The sequence below is a fragment of the Physcomitrium patens genome, chromosome 5, assembly GCF_059467195.1.
Source record: "Physcomitrium patens ecotype Gransden chromosome 5, ASM5946719v1, whole genome shotgun sequence".
NCBI classification, from domain to species: Eukaryota; Viridiplantae; Streptophyta; class Bryopsida; order Funariales; family Funariaceae; genus Physcomitrium; species Physcomitrium patens.
In genome coordinates, this window is record NC_143414.1 from 11,131,579 (window position 1) to 11,149,591 (window position 18,013).

At 34.4% G+C, this 18,013-nt stretch overlaps 1 protein-coding gene and 1 long non-coding RNA gene across 2 annotated transcripts; both read left to right on the forward strand.

Moving 5' to 3' along the window:
* Positions 1-5,859: 5,859 nt before the first annotated feature.
* LOC112282544 (ADP,ATP carrier protein 2, chloroplastic) lies at positions 5,860-9,804 on the forward strand. Its single transcript, XM_024520246.3, has 6 exons — positions 5,860-7,057; positions 7,303-7,569; positions 7,962-8,108; positions 8,231-8,578; positions 8,706-8,990; positions 9,177-9,804. Exons 1-6 carry the CDS (start codon positions 6,200-6,202, stop codon positions 9,405-9,407), a joined length of 2,136 nt encoding a protein of 711 aa, XP_024376014.1. The 5' UTR covers positions 5,860-6,199; the 3' UTR covers positions 9,408-9,804.
* Positions 9,805-10,076: 272 nt separating this feature from the next.
* LOC149989271 (uncharacterized) lies at positions 10,077-10,786 on the forward strand. Its single transcript, XR_016502968.1, has 2 exons — positions 10,077-10,266; positions 10,423-10,786. It is a non-coding gene; the product is annotated as an uncharacterized LOC149989271 (long non-coding RNA).
* The last annotated feature ends 7,227 nt before the right edge of the window (positions 10,787-18,013 follow it).

Genomic DNA, 18,013 nt, shown 5'->3' on the forward strand with positions numbered 1-18,013 from the left:
TTCTCCTTGCTTCAATGTTCAATTGCTCTACAACTTTTTTGTTGTATAGATTTTTAATTCAAAATTGTTCTTACTAATTTTTGCTTCAATCCAACTAGCAAATTTTTTACAATCATAAAAACCTTCATTGATTCTAAATTTCAAAAATCTAATACCATGAATCAATAAAACTCTCATATCTTTTAATTTAACCATTTGATTGATATCAATTTTTTTAAATGCATTGAAGACATGCACAATGACAAATTCACAAAATTTTAGTTGTAAATGTACTACCACACTTATACAATACTCAAAGTTATAAACCTCTTTTTATTTCTCAAAATCCAAAACCATTGAGTACATCTTTCACTTAAAAAAGCCTTCAAAAACTCAATATGTTTCCAAATCACATAAAACCAAATCATAAAAAACCTCTTACTAGTTTGTTTTCAAATTCCACTCTCAAATCAATCAAAGAACCTTGGAATTACCATAGGTGCATGGTTTTGTGTCTTGGGGTTTGTTATTGGAATTCTAACCTGAAAGTATACATTCATGTGTTTTAGAACAAGAAAAGGGCAACAATTGGTGAAGCTTTTTTTATATGCTGGATAAGTTCCAGCTTGCTGTACAAACCATACGGTACTATTCAACACGATGACTTTCTAGTTTTGTGCCTTTTAAAAGTAGGTTTACAGTATTGAACAGCTTACAATGTATTTTTATCATGACCTTGGAAAAGTTGAATTGCACAGGAAAGAGAGGAACATATTGCAAATGCTGAACAAGTCCACGATATTTTGCAAACTTGGTTTCCAAAATGTTTTATTCTCAGGTAGCAACCTGCTCACAAATTTTGACGTTTTAAATCCTGAAGGTTTGAGGTTTATATTCATGTTCCAGCATTAAGGGACAAATCACTCGCTTTGAAGGTGCTGATTAACGCTCTGAATGCATGTATCTCACCTTTTACAAGTGTCGCCTTCAAAGACTTATGAGGGACCTTATGGACTCTTATGATTGTTTTTTAATCCAGCAATGATATTGTTCCTTTTACGTCACACCATGTTCTTATAGGCTTCATATGTATGAACCATATCTTTGGTAAAGTCGAGTTTCAAGAAGGTGTAAAACAATGCTAACGCTTTTTTGCGTGGTCTCTAGATTATTCTGTCTCTTTGATGGACTATATGTTGGTCTTACGTACAGGTGTCTGCCTTGCTATGTGCGGAGAATCTAAAGCAGCTGCTGTGAGGTCCGCTAAGGTGAGAACCTGAGCGTGTTGTTCTGGATCTCATCATTCCTGTTTCTATGCGATTTCAGTTCACTTTTTTGTAGACCTGTTCTTTCAACGTTCGAAAACCTAACAGTACGATTTTAAATACATGGATTCTGCGACATGATCGGAGTCAGATACATCGGCTTATGCGTGGTACAATTTCTGGCTGAGTATTAACTGAAGAGCAGTATGCTCTGAGGGAAGTAAGGTGTTAACAATCATCTGTTGGTGGTGCTGCTGTATTTATTGCATTTGTTTTTACTGATTTAAGGATTTTTCTTTTTCTCGACTGTTTTTTACTGTTTTGGCTGTGATCATCTGAAGCATGTTGGATTTAAAAAACTTCCAGCAGCTTTCTTGAATTTATTTTTTACATTCTTGATCATGAACCTGTGGTGTATCGCGCAGGTTAAGGATCATGCATTAGATACAGAGGAGGATGTAAAAGGTTTGCAGGGATAAGTTTGTGGACTCTTGTTCCTTTAATTATGGAACTCGTTTCTTCAAGTGGGAGATTTTCCGAAAAACCACCGAGGTCACCGTTAGCTGAACATGCAATACTCCGGAGAAGTCTTTTTTTGATCCAGCTCCACGTACTGAAAGAACTTGTATAATTGCCACCTTTGAGAGTTAATCACATGCCATCTGTCTTTAGATGCCACCAATAAAGCTGGAGGGAATTTTCGCATCGTTGAAGTGGCAGAGGAGCGGTTGAATTCAGAGACGAATGGGGCAGCCGACGACGAGAATGTTTCTGACGTAGAGGTATCTACCAGAAATCAATCAAACTGTGCAGATAGAAATATTGATATGTTCTAATGTATTGATACATGTGACTTGCGTTCACGATGACTTAATTCGTAAAGTACCTGCAGAATGAGAGACTGAAGCACTAAAAACCAACTTTTTACAAGAATTTATTACGCGCATCGCAGGTAGACACGTCAGTTCAATTTGCATTGTGATTGCTTGTTAGTAGGAATATGCAGTTCCGCCCTGTATAAAACGAGGATCTTAAATTTGGCTTGGCTGATGTGTTGGCTATTACTGTTGTTTCAGAAGGATGGAGAACCATCAGTGGCTGAGCATGCCTTGTGCAATCTTGTAAAGGGCACTGCTTTACGTGTGCTTGGAAAACTAGACGAGGATCGTACTTGTCTCGAGTTCGGAAGGTATCTGTAATTTTAGTATCTCCCTTTCACATTACTTTCCAAATTTTCTGCCGTGAGTTAATAGTACATGTGATGAGGATCCAGAAAATATAACTGTAATTTTGAGTTTTTGAAATAATGTCAGGCTGAAAATCTTATTTTTGAAGACGAACTTAGCATGCAGTATCGTAAGTTGATGTTGACCTTCTTGTTCAATAGTGAGACAACCTGCTACAAAGAGACAAAACTTTTTCTGATTCCAATGGCGGAATACGAGCGCGCTCTACTGCTCATCATTCCACACACTGAGCGAGTCAATCATGATCCATGCTAAGCCAACAATTTTGACCTTTTACTGGAGGTATCAATGTTGCCAACATCGGTGGTAGGAACTTACTTTCAATGCTAGTGATGCTATTTATATTTTTCCTAGTGGAAAACTTACCATACAATTGTATGGCTAGTACACTTACAAACCATATCAGGCACTGCCAAAAAATTCGGGCCTTTTGCATGTGGTATGATAGAGCGGTAGTTAAAAGTTTACAAACGGTGGCTGTCAATTTTAACAATTCAACAGTTCAGAAATTCAAGTCCAGTACCCTCCACATTAATCCCTGCAGGTCATAGCTCTACTGTTCAAAATGTAACAAACTATGGTGTAATACATCACACCTAGACATCCTAGAACTGTCGCTTAATGTTCATCAACAATCCTGTATTGATACCCAGCTTACAAAGATCGCATGTGTCTACTTGTTTGTGTTGACACCGTCTCTGCAACCTGGGTTTCCAACGAACCAACCGTTGTAAAACTAGATCCAGACTTAGATTGGTATACTTTATGCAATCAAGATCCAATCCACAATTCGTTCTTTTATCGGTTCTTTCTGAGATATGTGCTCACTTCTTCGCTGTGCACCCACTAACGCAAGAAGAATTTTTAATTCCTTTGGACTTGAGATTCCATGTATAATTGGTTGCAAGATAAGCTTAGATATCAGCCGGTCAATCGGAATGAGATAAATTCGACCAGGAATATTCTTAAACTCTTAGCAAGCTACATGTGAGGTCTTGAGAGCATTTCTAAAAGGCTGAGATGGAATCCCTTGAATTGGTAATCCTTTGCTTTTATTGCAATTCACATTTCTATCTCTATTGCATTTGGTTCGTTATTCAGTGGCCATCGATTCTAACAATGCAAACGTCCGGTGATAACCTTCACACAGTCATTGATTGGCATTGAAGTTGCTACATGTAAAGACAACGAAGAATAAATTTTAACACAGTCTACTGGCTCTAGAATATTCTGAACTTAAATCGTAGCACGTCCCACAATCCTAAACTAATAACTCTCCTAAAAGTATCTTAAATCCTGCAGCGCTCTATTCTCTTTCATGTGGATGTCAATGAATGAATTTTTTTCTGTTCTTTCACAGCTGTGTCTTTTTTCGCCCATCAAACTTTATGAAATCGTTATGTTTCTTGTATCACTTGGTTCACTGTTCTTGTATCACTTGGTTCACTTTTATTGATTGAAAAGGAACACATCAATTAGATTCTGCAGTTAATAAAATTAACAAAAAATGTAGTGCAAAAACTCTTTAAATGCGTTTTTTAAAAATCGTGTTATTTTTGCCTACTATGTTTGAAGTTCCACGTTGACAAATTACAAGATAGTTACAGAGAAAATGTTGATCCATACTTTTTTGATAAAGATTTATATTATTTTCACAATCTGTATATATAATTGACTTTTTTTATATTTTAATTGAGTCTAGCACATCCAATCAAGTTCATTAAGTCCATGGTTCCAAGTTAACACTGCTTGGTCTTGAGACAAAAACTGGCAACCTCATCTCACATGTTAGTGTTATCATTTCAGCATTCAAACTTTACACAAATAATATAGCAGTCAATGGTGGTGTGGTTTGTGGGTCAATGTGGGTCAACATTACTCATTAGTTTTTGAAGCTCAAGCAACTCCAAAGTAAATACATACACCCTGCTGGATCACAAGTATATGTAAAGTCATTGATAATGAAGTCCTTTTGAAAAATCAAGTCCATCATAGAGTGTTGAATTTCCTGACACAAACAGACAAGACCTTTCAGAGCAAAGAAAACCCTGTTTTATTTCAGCCTGGAAGTTGGCACAAGTATGAGCACATCAAAACCAGTCCATGCCCACAAGTTCAACCCACTAAGTAGATATCGTATTTCATAATGTACATCATCATACTTTCCTACAATATTGCAGTTGGAAGCTGACAGATCCTTCTCCTCCAGCAACTGCTCATTTGTACCCGTGACCATGGTCAAAGGCTCTTGACCTATGACCAAGTGGTCCATGTAACCGTGTGAGCCCATTCCTATTCGAAAGGCATCTCAGTATGGTGATGGACAGGGAACCAGACAGTGCCACTTGGCTAGCGCCAAGTCAGCAAGATTTTTTTAGGGTTTCGAGGGGAGATGACTAGTTAATTAAGTTTTTAATGGACTGTAGGCAGGGTGGCGGGGTGTGAAAGTTGCATCAGTGATCTGGATGGTCCTCATTGGCCCTCCTTTCTTCTTCCTCCATGGCCTCTTCAATCATTCACATGAGACTGCACTCAGGGCTACCTCTCGTTGAGTGGTGGGGGGGGGGGAGGGGGGCAGTTTCTGTTTTTGTATGTCCTTTCAATTGGACTTCCACATGGACTTCTGAAGTGTTGGTTCTGGCAAGTGCCAACTGGCAAAGCGAGGGGTCATGTGTATGAGGGGTTGTCACCATGCCACCTGGGTTGAATGGGTTGAATGCACACCATCCTTGACTACATTAATTTGGCAGTTTGGAATTTTAAAAAAGGATGAACGACGGCATTCATCTTCGAGTGGCGTGTTCATTCTAAATCGCCCTTTGAAAGGACCGATCCTTGAACTTTACTCCAACTGCAGAGCATTCTTGTGCTGTAGGATCCACCGTTAGCACCCGCCACTAAAGGATTGTTTTGGAAAAAAAAAAAATATAAAAGCCAATCACATGACCAAAATTCTGAAGCACACATTCCGTTTTGTCAAGCAAGCGACACAATCCTTTTTCATCCAAATTTGATGCGAATGTAAGCATGAAGCTCTTGTTTCATCCCCCACCATCGGATAAGGTGTCTTCTCATCCAACGGCAGCGATGTGGGACAAAGCCCAAGGATGAACGACATACTTTTTTTCTCATATACTACTTACTTTTTGCGAAGGTAGGTCGCCTTTTGGACGCAGGCCCCGTGCAACGAAAGATCTGCCCCTGAAGAGGATCAACAGGGTTAGGGAATGGTTCCACCGAAGCGGCGAATTCGCCGCTGGAGGTTCCTTGCCACCGTCGATGAGTGCGGTGATTACTCGGTTCGGAATCCAGTGGGGAAAAGTTCTAAAAGTACCAAAAGGAGGTCTGGGAATCAGGAGTGGGAGAGTCGAAGGAGACGACGACGGGGAGGGTCGGAGAGGACGACTGGCAGCAGCAAAGCACAGGAATAAGAGACGGCGGACAAAGGGAATGTGATGGCATTGAGTGTGCGGGAGCCTCGGCTGTAGCTCGCAAGAGCTGCCCATCAATCTTCCTCGATAGCCTCGCTGGATGTTGCCCTGGGGTGATTGTCATCTTGGAGGTTGTTTCTTGGGTCGTTGAAGAAACCCTCAGGGATCGGGAGAGGCTGCTCATTTGGGGAGGAATTTTGCTGGAATTTGCAGCGATTTGGGAAGGAGAGGAGGAGGAGGAGGAGGAGGAGGAAGAAGAAGAAGAAGAAGAAGAGATATGCAGAGTTTGTACGCTGCCTCGACGGCCACCACGCTCGCGTGGTATGGCAGGAGCAATGTGAGGGTGAGCGGGTTGAGGGCGAGTACGTCGTCCTCGTCTGCGTGTGCGACGGCCATGGCGGGGATGGGTGCGTTGCGATCTCAAGGGGGTGTGAGCGGGCTGAGCTCCGTGGAGACTCGCCGGAGCGGAATGTTGCATGAGATGGCGGGTTTGGGAATGCCTCGGTTGTTCCCTGCTGTGGGATTGAGGAGAAGGCGTGAGGAAGTGGGTGTGAAGGGTGAACAAGGGCCGCTGGGGTTGGGGTCTGGCGTGCGTCTGCCCGTACGCGCACAAGCGGCTGCGGGAGGCGCGGCGCTGCCGAGTCAACCGGCGAATAAGATCCTCGGAATTGAGGCAACCACATTTAAGAAAGTGATTCCGTTGGGGTTGATGTTCTTCTGCATCCTCTTCAATTACACCATTTTGCGAGACACGAAGGATGTGCTGGTGGTGACTGCGAAAGGAAGCAGTGCTGAGATTATCCCTTTCTTGAAGACGTGGGTGAATCTTCCCATGGCTATCGGATTTATGGTTATCTACACGAAGCTGTCGAATGTTCTCTCCAAGGAGAACTTGTTCTATTCGTGTATCTTCCCTTTCATCGCCTTCTTTGGTGCATTTGCCTTCTTCATGTACCCGATTGTGGATATTTTGCACCCAACGGCTTTCGCAGACTGGGCTTTGGCCAAATTCGGCACTCGGTTCCTGGGTCCCATTGCGATCATCCGGAATTGGACGTTTTGTCTCTTTTACGTCATGGCAGAGCTGTGGGGTAGCGTGGTGGTATCTGTGCTTTTCTGGGGTTTTGCGAACCAGGTGCCTATCTTCCCCACCTCTTCTCTTGTTTTTTACTCTCCCACATGCCATGTATACCTGTGTGCGTCGGATTGACTGTATCCTCTTCCTCTTCCCATGCCATGCTTAAATGCTATATTTCAACAGTGTTCACGGTGATGTGCAGTTTTCGACAAATCATAGTTTTTTTTAACTGTTTTCATTAGACATAATTTGGTGTCGCCGATGTTATACATCTGAATTTAATGATTTTCTGTACGTGGCAGATCACGACAGTAGATGAAGCCAAGCAATTCTATCCCTTGTTTGGGTTGGGCGCGAACGTAGCTCTTGTCTTCTCTGGAAGAACGGTGAAGTACTTCTCACAGCTTCGAACCAAGTTGCCGCCTGGTGTGGACGGGTGGGGTTATTCATTGAAGGGAATGATGGGACTGGTCGTCATTCTCGGTTTGGTTATCGTGGGTATCTATTGGTGGACCAATAAATATGTTGTGAATGATCCTTCACTACCGAAGGTCGAAGCTCGCAAAAAGGTAGGTTTGTTTTCTGGTCTGTAGTGGAGATGTATTCTACAATCCCAATTTTGTGACGATTTTGCGGGTTCAGTATGTTAAGTTCTCGAGCTGTGAAAAGATGCTGCGATGGGGTTCTTTGCAGATATATTTACTTTTTAAAATTAAACAATGTATTTATCATCTCAAGTGGCATTAGCTTCTGTAGAAACGGTACTGTAGTGAGACGAATACCATTGAGTTCTCGCCGTTATTTTTGTACTTTGAATTCATTTCGTTTACAGCATTGCTTAGCATCTATGTGAGAGTGTTCTTCAAGTAAATTCTTCGCATGGATCTTGCCCGAGTTGGTCTAGAGATAAATGTTTTGCTGCATATTCCTAATATATTTGTGTCCTGACCTGAATTCTCAGAAGTCAAAGCCGAAGATGGGAATGGTTGAAAGCGCGAAGTTTTTGTTGACCTCACGTTACATCCGCGATCTTGCTACGTTAGTGGTTGCCTACGGTATTAGTATCAACTTGGTGGAGGTTACATGGAAATCTAAGCTCAAAGCACAGGTATTGATTCTTTGCGAGTTTTGTTACTCTGTGTTCCCCTGAAATGTTTCCTAATGTGAGTATTCTCCGAGAGCCTGTTTGCCCATATTGCCATGAATTAATGTTTTTGTTCATGGTTGCAGTTTCCCAGCCCTAACGACTATTCCTCTTTCATGGGAGACTTTTCAACGTACACCGGAGTAGCCACATTTATCATGATGTTGCTGAGTCGTTACATCTTTAGGAAGTATGGGTGGGGGGTAGCAGCAGCTATTACACCAACGGTCTTGCTTGTGACTGGAGTGGCCTTCTTCGGTCTGGTACTTTTCAGTACCCCATTGACGCCAATGCTTGCTGGCCTTGGGATGACACCCTTGCTTGCTGCAGTTTACGTGGGAGCTCTTCAAAACATTTTCAGCAAAAGTGCTAAGTACAGTCTTTTCGACCCTTGCAAGGAGATGGCGTACATTCCCTTGGATGAGGAGACAAAGGTAAGACCACGTTAAAATAAGTTATTATTAAAGTGCTGTGAAGCTCTGAACTTGGAAGAAAGTCCTAGGTTTATCTGAAATGTGCAATCGCAGTAGTTGTATAACCTGAATTTTCCCGTCCGTGCAGCTAAAAGGCAAGGCAGCTATCGATGTGGTTTGCAACCCGCTTGGGAAGTCGGGAGGTGCTCTCATTCAACAGTTCCTCATTCTGGGGTTCGGGTCTCTAGCGTCCTCAACTCCCTACTTGGGGGCCATTCTGTTGCTCATTGTACTTCTATGGTTGGGTGCCGCTCGGTCGCTTGATGCTCAGTTTACTCCTCTGGTGCAAAAGGACTTGAAGGGCAAGCTTTTGGAAGGAAAATTGTCCGCCATTTCTGCTGCAGTTTTGGGTCAAACCCAGGCAAAGAAAGAGGTCAGCTAGCCGAAATATTTTGAAGCAAATTGTCACTGCTCCTGGCTGTTACATGTTAAGCTATATTCTCAATCAAAGATTTTAACTCAATGCCTGTGCTTGCTTTCTGTAAGTAGCAGAAGAAATGTTGGACTATTTTTGAATGTTGTACGATTCCATCTAACACTGAAAGAGTGGGCATCACAGGTGAAATATCGATTTGTGAGTGTTCTCAATGAACAGGGGTTCTTGGAAGGACGTTATGTCCCCGTTGTTGAAGGGCAAGCTCAACCCCCTGCAGCGCCTTCTGAGACTCAAGTACCGTCCTCAGAAACTTCTCCGTTGTTGGAGACCAACAACATCGATGACTCAGCGGCTCAATCAGGGGAGACTGATGTGCCATCTCTGGGAGCAACGCCCACAACGCCTTTGAAGTGAGGTGACATTTTGTTGAAGACTTCGGTAGTTCATTGTTGGTTGAACCGCATGGCGCGTTGATTGGTTGTTTGTCAACCAGCGCATTCATGGCGCGAGTAGTCTGTGCCAGATTATTGACACCACACTCTATTTTGGGTGGCAATGTGGTATGTCACGTCTCGGCCTCGATTATTAGGAAACACCACGCATGGAGCCCTTCCTGGTTCCTGATTTCGCTAGAATATGGACTGTCTAAGAGTTCAGACACAAGATTATGAAGAATATGGTTAGAGTTGCACATGGACTTTTGTTCGGAGCCCATTGATTGCCTGAACATTGCTCAACCAAAGTTATCACCTTATGTGAGTTCTTTTTTCCACTCAAAATTATCTCAATCATACCTACTTCAGATTAAAAAGATGCGTATTTAGCTCTTAGGGGGAGACTTATCATTCAAGGAAATGCCCAGCCTTGTCCGTCTGGTCAATCCTGATTGCAATCTTTTTCGATTTGGGAATTTGCTAGCGCCTGGGGTCTTGCTGATATTTGCGCAACACATTTCAGCTTAGCAATATGAATTAGGCAGAGTCGATTACTTGTGTTCATCAAATACCTACCAGTCAGAAGAAAATGCCTCAGCGCGAGTACTGTCATAACTTGTCTTAACTTCTACTTGCTAAGCATCTACAGAGTAAAATTTGATCAACTTTCCGTGTACAAGTTGTTTCCTTCAATGGTTTCTCAGATGCTGATGATTGCGATCTGAGAATGAAGGGACAGCCCTGCTGCATAGAGGCAAGAGTGGCACAACTGCAGACAAACATCAGAGTCTCACGAGCTAGAAAGGATTAGACTTGCTGCATGGTGGATCGTCCTAATGGTAGGTCCCTGTTATTGTCCTGTTCCCAGCAGCAAATTTCTGTACAAACCTCTTCATGCTGATAGATTCTTCAACCTCCTTTCTTCGTTCTGTGATTATTATTTCAGGTTTCATTGTTTTGAGCCGTATGGTCTGATTCCAACTTTCAGTTTTCAGGTTCGCTCGTTGACATGCCGATTGTTTCCTTGCAAAACATTTTTAGTGGAACGGCTCATTTTCGATTATGGATTCCCGTTCTGAGGTGGTGGGGCCAACAAGAATGAAAGGCATTTTGAGCTGGAATGCTACAGAGGTTTATTGCCTAAGCCTTTCTTATCGTGATTTATATTGGTATACAAATCAGAATCATGATAAGCATTAACTTTTCAACATGTAGAAATTTTGAGTTTTCTTCCACACTTGGTTTTGAATGTGGGAATGAATAAAGAATGCTTTAAAAATATATATATGGTAGTTAAAAATGTACGTAATAGTTGTAAATTGTATTATGATTTTATTCAATAATATATTAGCTATATTTTTTATATGTGGCCAAATTATTAACCAAGTACTATAGCAATATAATTACATAGAAAAATGTTAAAGTCCACCTATTTACTAAATTTACCCACCCTATTGTAATCATCAGAAAAATGAATCATTTCCAAAAACTATCATTACAATCACGGCCTTTATTTTAATTTTTCTCGTTTTTAATCCTTGCTTCTTTTATTCCTAGCCTTTTTCATCTAAATCCCCTTCTACCTCCTCTTTTTTTCCCACTCTTTCCCTCTTTCTCTTCTTATTTCCAACTCTCATTCCAATTCCTCTCATTCTCCTTTGTTCTCTATAAAAAGATGGGTTGATTTAGTAAATATATGGATTGTTTGAAAATTTTCTATTAGATGTATTATTTTTTTTTATGGTTAGGGTTTTATTATCATAAAAATCATAACAATTTTAATGTCGTATTATAAAAATAAGGTATTAATATATGTTAGATATTAGCTAAAGAAAGTTTTTTTTATTACTTATAGTCTATTGACATAAGTTGAATTTTAAATTTTATTTTAGTATTCTTATTGAATTTTGTTTTTTTTTTCTTATTTATGTAAGTATATATATATATATATATATATACTTATATGTATTATTATAGATGATGGTGTTAGTGAGCATGCACCTATCTAAAAGATTATACATTTATTATGCAATTATTTAGTCATCTGTTTATTTACCAATTTTACTTTTATTTATTTATTTGTCTTTGGTACAAAAATAAAATATATCTAATTTGTTAATGGGATGAAAAAAAGTAACAACAAACTATCTAATTTTTATATTTAGAGATAAAACTAAGTATACTAAAAAGATGAGATAATTATTAAAGCGAGTTCATCTACACTTTGGTATATGATTGTAGTATAGTAAGAAATTCTAGAGTTTTATTTAATTATTTTGTTATATTTAGAACCAAATATTTGATTAGCTATTCAAGAATTATTCTATCTCTTAAACAAGATTCATGTTGTAGATTTTTTTTTTTTTTTTTTTTTTTTTTTTTTTTAATTATTAATCCAAAAAAAATTATTTATTTATGATTAAAATATTTCAATTTATTCTACAGTTTGGAACCAATGCTCTATATATGATTTGAGATAATTATATTAAATTCAGAACTTAGTTGCTATAAATTGTTGATTCAGCATTCATCATTTGATATCTACAAAATTGTTAAATATTTGCTTGGCTTGGCTAAATTGCCACTAACATCCATTTGAATAAGAAAACTTTAGTAGCATCTTTTGGATCAATAATTCTAAGGCCACCTTCATCACAAGTTCCAAAATAGATCTTTGATACAACTCCGAATCAAATTAAAGAAGTATTATTTTGCTACACAAAATTTTTGACCATTACTTTAATTTTTAAAATAGCCTTTACAAAGCTATTCCAAATAACTAGAAAGAAATAAAACAAAGAGAATTGAATGTTAATTACAATGATAGTTTCACCTATTATATTAATTTTAATAAAACACTAATAATCTAATTTATAAAATATTCTATAGAGAAAAAATGATCAATATCTTGTGTTTTTTAAAAAATACGAAAGGAAGTTCCAATGAGCTTATTAATTTTGGTGTTTAATGTCCATTTTTAACTAAATTAATTTAATCAAGCCAAACTATCTATTTTTAAATTTTTTGATATTCAATAGATTTGGATCAATTTATTTCCAAATATGATGCTATGTTGAATTATTTAATGATGTTTACCAAATAGAGCACATTTTATTCTTTTCTATGAATTGGGATTGTAGAATCATTGGCATATTGACTAATGAATTATTGATGAGAACTTCAAAAAATAAAAATACCTTGTAGATAGTATTATTAAACAATATGTTGAAGAACAATACTAAAAACTTCATTAACCAAGATTAATAAATAAGGTGCTAAAAGACAACCTTGCCTTACATTGTTTTTAATAAAAATTTAGTTTGTAAATGTCACATTAATATAAATTGTTGTGCTTACTGCATATAGACTAATATTAATTATATAGAAAAAAATAATCAAAACCTAGTGATTTTAGAATTTTAAATATAAAATACCACATGTCCTTATTTTAGACTTTAAAAAATTAATTTTAAAGAAAAAAATAGTTATTTTGAATTCTTGGCCTAATTTTTAGTTATTTGAAAAATATATGCATTATTTAAGATGAATCTCAAGGAAAAATAAGCTTTTTAGTAAAAAAAAATGACCTTTTTGAAAATTAATCGAAGTTGTCTTTAAATTACTTTACTATTAATTTTGTAAAATATATTTAATAAGGTGATAGGTTTCTACTTACCTTGCTTTGTTTGATCATTTTTTTTATACAAAAAAAACATATCCTCAAAATATGTAAAGTAAGAGTCTATCTTTATTTAATATATAATTAATCATAAAAATATATTCATTACTAATGATGTATTAAAAAAAGTGAAAAAAATCAATTTACATCTTAATTGGATTAAATACCTTATTTTTTTCCATTTTCTTAATACCATTAGGTTTAAATAATATCTTTCTTGATAATCTATAAAAAATATTAATTTATCATCCTTGATTTGATTTTAGAGGTAAAAGATCTTGTTTACTTGAATTATATTTTTTTTAGTCTTCTTATTTCTTATAGCAATAGAAAGTGTGTTCAATTTAGCCATATATATCCAATTTCAAAGAAATCCATATTGTGACATTAGTTGAGCTTCATTATAAATACTACTCTATATGAAATTAATTGGAAGGTGTGACCTTAGATCTATCCAAGCTTATATGTATGCAACAAAACTACAAAGTTCATTAAAAGAGAAGAAGAGAGACAAAGGAAGAAAGATGTTTCAAGTTTTATATGAGATATTAACTTGGATTTCAAATCATGCATAAATAGATTCCATATTTACTTTAGGTATAGCTTTTGCCTTAGCAAACTCAATAATATCCCTAGCTATGAATATTGCATTAACAAATCTAACTTGCATTAGATATTGTCCTAAATCCAAGGCCAATAAACCTTTGGCATATTAGGATTGTTTGGCCTTCAAGAATTTGATAGATTTCTATTATGATTCTTGTTTAAAGAAGAGAAGTTAGAGGCCTTATTTCTACTTTGCATACTTGCTTGCAATTAAATTGAATTAGATTAGACCTTAAGTTATATATCATCTTTATGTTAAAACTTAGATTGAAAAGTGCCTAAAAAATAGGCATACAAGTTTTTTTTTGTCTCATCTCTAAAAGTTAGTAGATGAGCCACCAAATCTATTAGGATTTTCAATTAAGAAAATACAATGGCTCATGAAATATCTTTTATCTCCTATAATCTTTAACTATGATGTTTTGACAACTTTGAAACATGATTAGAAGTCTGCAATAAGAGGCTCTTAGAAGATTTAACCACCATAAGACTTATATCTTTAACTACAAATCCATTGCTAGGAATTAGTTTCTTAATGAACAATTTTTAATAATTCAATCTAAGATCATCTTTCTTTATTAAGCTAAATATAATAAATTTTTAATTTTTTGATAATTTTGTTATTTTTATTATAACTATAGTATATTTTTTCCTTAATATATATTATTACTGATAGAAAAAAAGATGACCATGATCTTTTTGGTTGAGTTTCAAGTTTAGTTCTTGACTTGGTAGATTATTTTTTATAATTGATGATTTTTAAGAGTAAGTGTAGTGATCTAAAACAACTAAAATATTGTAGTTAGGTGTTGTACTCAAGCTTGAACATTTCAACATTGTTGTTTTTATTTATTTATTTATTTATTTATTTTTTATGTGCATTGTCTATATCTATTGTTTGATTTTTTATGTACACCAATTGATGAAATACATCATTTTTTGGGCCATTGTAAAGGACATGAATTACAAATAATAAAGTCTTCAATATATTTTTGTAACACTAGAAAAGAATAGAAATTTATTCAAAAATAATATAATATTAGAACTATATTGGCTATTCCAAAAGAGAAGAAGACTAAAGACTATTAAAATTAGACTAAGAACAAAAGAAAAATTGACAAGAGTAAAGAAGGTTTTATTCTTGCTTCCATATATACTATCTAATCAAGAGCTATGAAGTAACATTCTATAGGACTTCCGACGCATGTCTAATTTGCAAGATATGTGTCTAAATTGCAAGACAAGTTTCTTACATATACACCACATGGCCAACTTATATGACAAGTTATTAACATGTACAATTTATAAAAATTATACAACTTATACTACAATTTTACCAATATAACTTGGTAGCCAAGTTTCCAACCTACCAATCAACTACAAATACGTGTAATGTCAAATTTGCATCTATGAAGCTTTTAAGAAGCTGTTCCACAAGATATTATAAAAAATATCCCTATTTACCTTTTAACTAGTACTTCTTATCTAAATAATTATATATATTTGTAACAACAATATCTAGGATGTCAATGATTGTCAATACAAGCACATTCAATTCCTTGCTTTTGTTCTTCTTCTACAAATCTTATAGTTGATTAATTAATTGACAATATTTTGTCCTGCCTATTTTATAATTTTTTTTTTAAAAAATTTATTTGATGAATCTCTTATTATTTTTCCAAATCTACCTTCAAACAAATTAACAAAGCAAGTAGTTTTTGTACTTGACTAATTTCTATGGCATAGTATAAATTAGTTGTATTAAATTATTCATCTATATATTTCATATTCAAAGTGACATCTAGCCCATAAGTCTACTTAGTTATGTGCTTGATTAAGCACATAATCAATTTATTAAAGATAGTAATTATTCAATTCTCTTATCATCAAAATTTATCAAGATCCACATCAATTTTTATAATATTTATTAATCATATATTGAATATTAAGATATAATTTAATTATTTTTCCAAAAAAAAATCCAATTTGAATGAATATATTTTAAAAAATATTTCAGTTTTTATTTTTATTTTTTAAAAATATTAATGTATAAAACTTAAATTAGTTTTTTTTGAATAATAATTATTTAAAATAAATAATAATATTTAAACATGTAAATATTATAATAGATAGTGAATAAAAGAAATATTTTTTTTATATTTTTTTATGAAAACTATATTATATTATATTATTTAATTTTACAAAGATATTTTTATTAATAATTTTATATTTTCAATATTTATATAGATTAAATTTATATTTTTAAAATTTTAAAATATATAAATAAATATATTTAATTTATATTTATATTATACTTCTAATAAATTCTATATAAAATTATAGAATATATATTTTTATAATTATATATTATTTAATATTTAAAATTACTTATATAGTAAAATATGTTACAGTTACAGTTCTTAACATTTGATTCATAAATCTTATCTCATATCTTTTAATAATAAAATTTAAAATATTAAAATTTTTAAAATGGTTTAATCTTTTTAAATTTATTATTTTATTTTTTAAAATTAAAATATTTTAAATATAAATTTATGGAATAAATAAATATCATATTATATTATTTTATTTCTACAATTATCTATTATAAACTTATATTACTACAAAATTCTTAGAAATCTTTAAATTATAAAAAAATTAATATAGCATATTGATTTTAAAAAAATTCAAGGTTTTTCAAAGTAAATTATCTTCTTTATTAATGTAAGAAATGTTTGTTTATTTGTGTTTATTCATTCGAGCATTTTTATATTTGAGCATGCATCTATTGAGATTATATTATTTTTTAATATATTACAATAATTCAATTTAACATATTAAATTATTAACAAATATACTTCTAGTATTTTTGATAATAGAAAATGTATCCTCAAATATAATAAAGTAACACCAATTTGACAAAGATACAAAAAATCCCATGGATTTTTTTTACTTTTTTTGTTTTCATACAAGGCCCAAATTTTGTGCCTTTATGATGTTACTTGTGGTTACATCTTGGCTTGACTTTTTGATATTTTGCTTTGCAAATTTTGCCTCATAGATTCTAAACATTTAAAAATTTCTTTCTTCAAATAGTATTTGAATACTTGACTAGTAAACATGCATGTAGATAACATCTCAAAAAACTCTCAAATTCTTACTATAGATTTAATTGCACAATTGAACCTCTTAAAACTAATTCTCAGCATGTCATTGGATTTTGGTTGGCTACTAGTTGCTACCTCTAGATCTCACAAGTAGTTACATTGTGAAGCTTTTATATGAACCAAGTCCAGTAGTCAAACAATTGAAGGGACCATACACTATCCTCAATGAAGACAATAATGATCATATATACATCTTAAGCTTAAAATCCAGACTATACTATTTCACTTGGATGACAACAAAAATTTCCATCTTCTAAAGTTTTTTTTGGCTTTTGGTGCTTCTTACATATAAAAAATGAATAAAGAGCACTAGATTGTGTATATCAATAATTCAAGGCTATTAAAATTTTAGGAACATGAACTTAATAAAAGTAATGAAACAAGTATAAAAAAATAGAAATAAAAAAGTATGTATATTAAAAAAAAACAAGAATGGCTATTGCCAAAAGATAAGGAAACTAGAAATCTTGATGCTAAACTACAAGCAAGAAAGGACTTGACAAGTGTGAAGATGGCTTTACTCTTGTCTCTATATATGCTATCTGTCTAAAATCTATGTGGCAATATTTTATAAGATCTCCAAAAACGTGTTGATTTTGCATGACACATATCTTAATTTATAAAGCAAGTTTTCTATATAGTTGCCACATAATTAACTTGTTTTGTAAGGTATTAATACATGTGGCACATAGATAGCTTTTTGACTAAGTTTCTAACCTACAAATCAACTACAAACATATGTAAAGTCAAAACAACATCTAAGAAGCTTCTAAGAAGTTTTTCTAGAAGGTATTATAAAATTAATCTACTTTTACCTAATTCTACCTACTTAGTTAATGATTATAGTAGGTATATATCCATGATATTATCCCCCCTTCTAGGAACAAGTTCCACAAAGAACGGTGATCATATATTGAAGAAGTTTATGATGTAGTGAATTGTATTGCCACATACTCTGATCTTTGTTTCCTTCAACAGTAGTTCATAGATCTTCTTAGCCATTGATAATGTCCTATTTCAAGGCAAGAAGAACACTCTATGATTTGATCATTGTTAAAACCTTCATAACTTCTTTCAAACAAAACATTTACAATACCATCAGGAGTTGTGCTTACCTCTAATAAAATCACCATA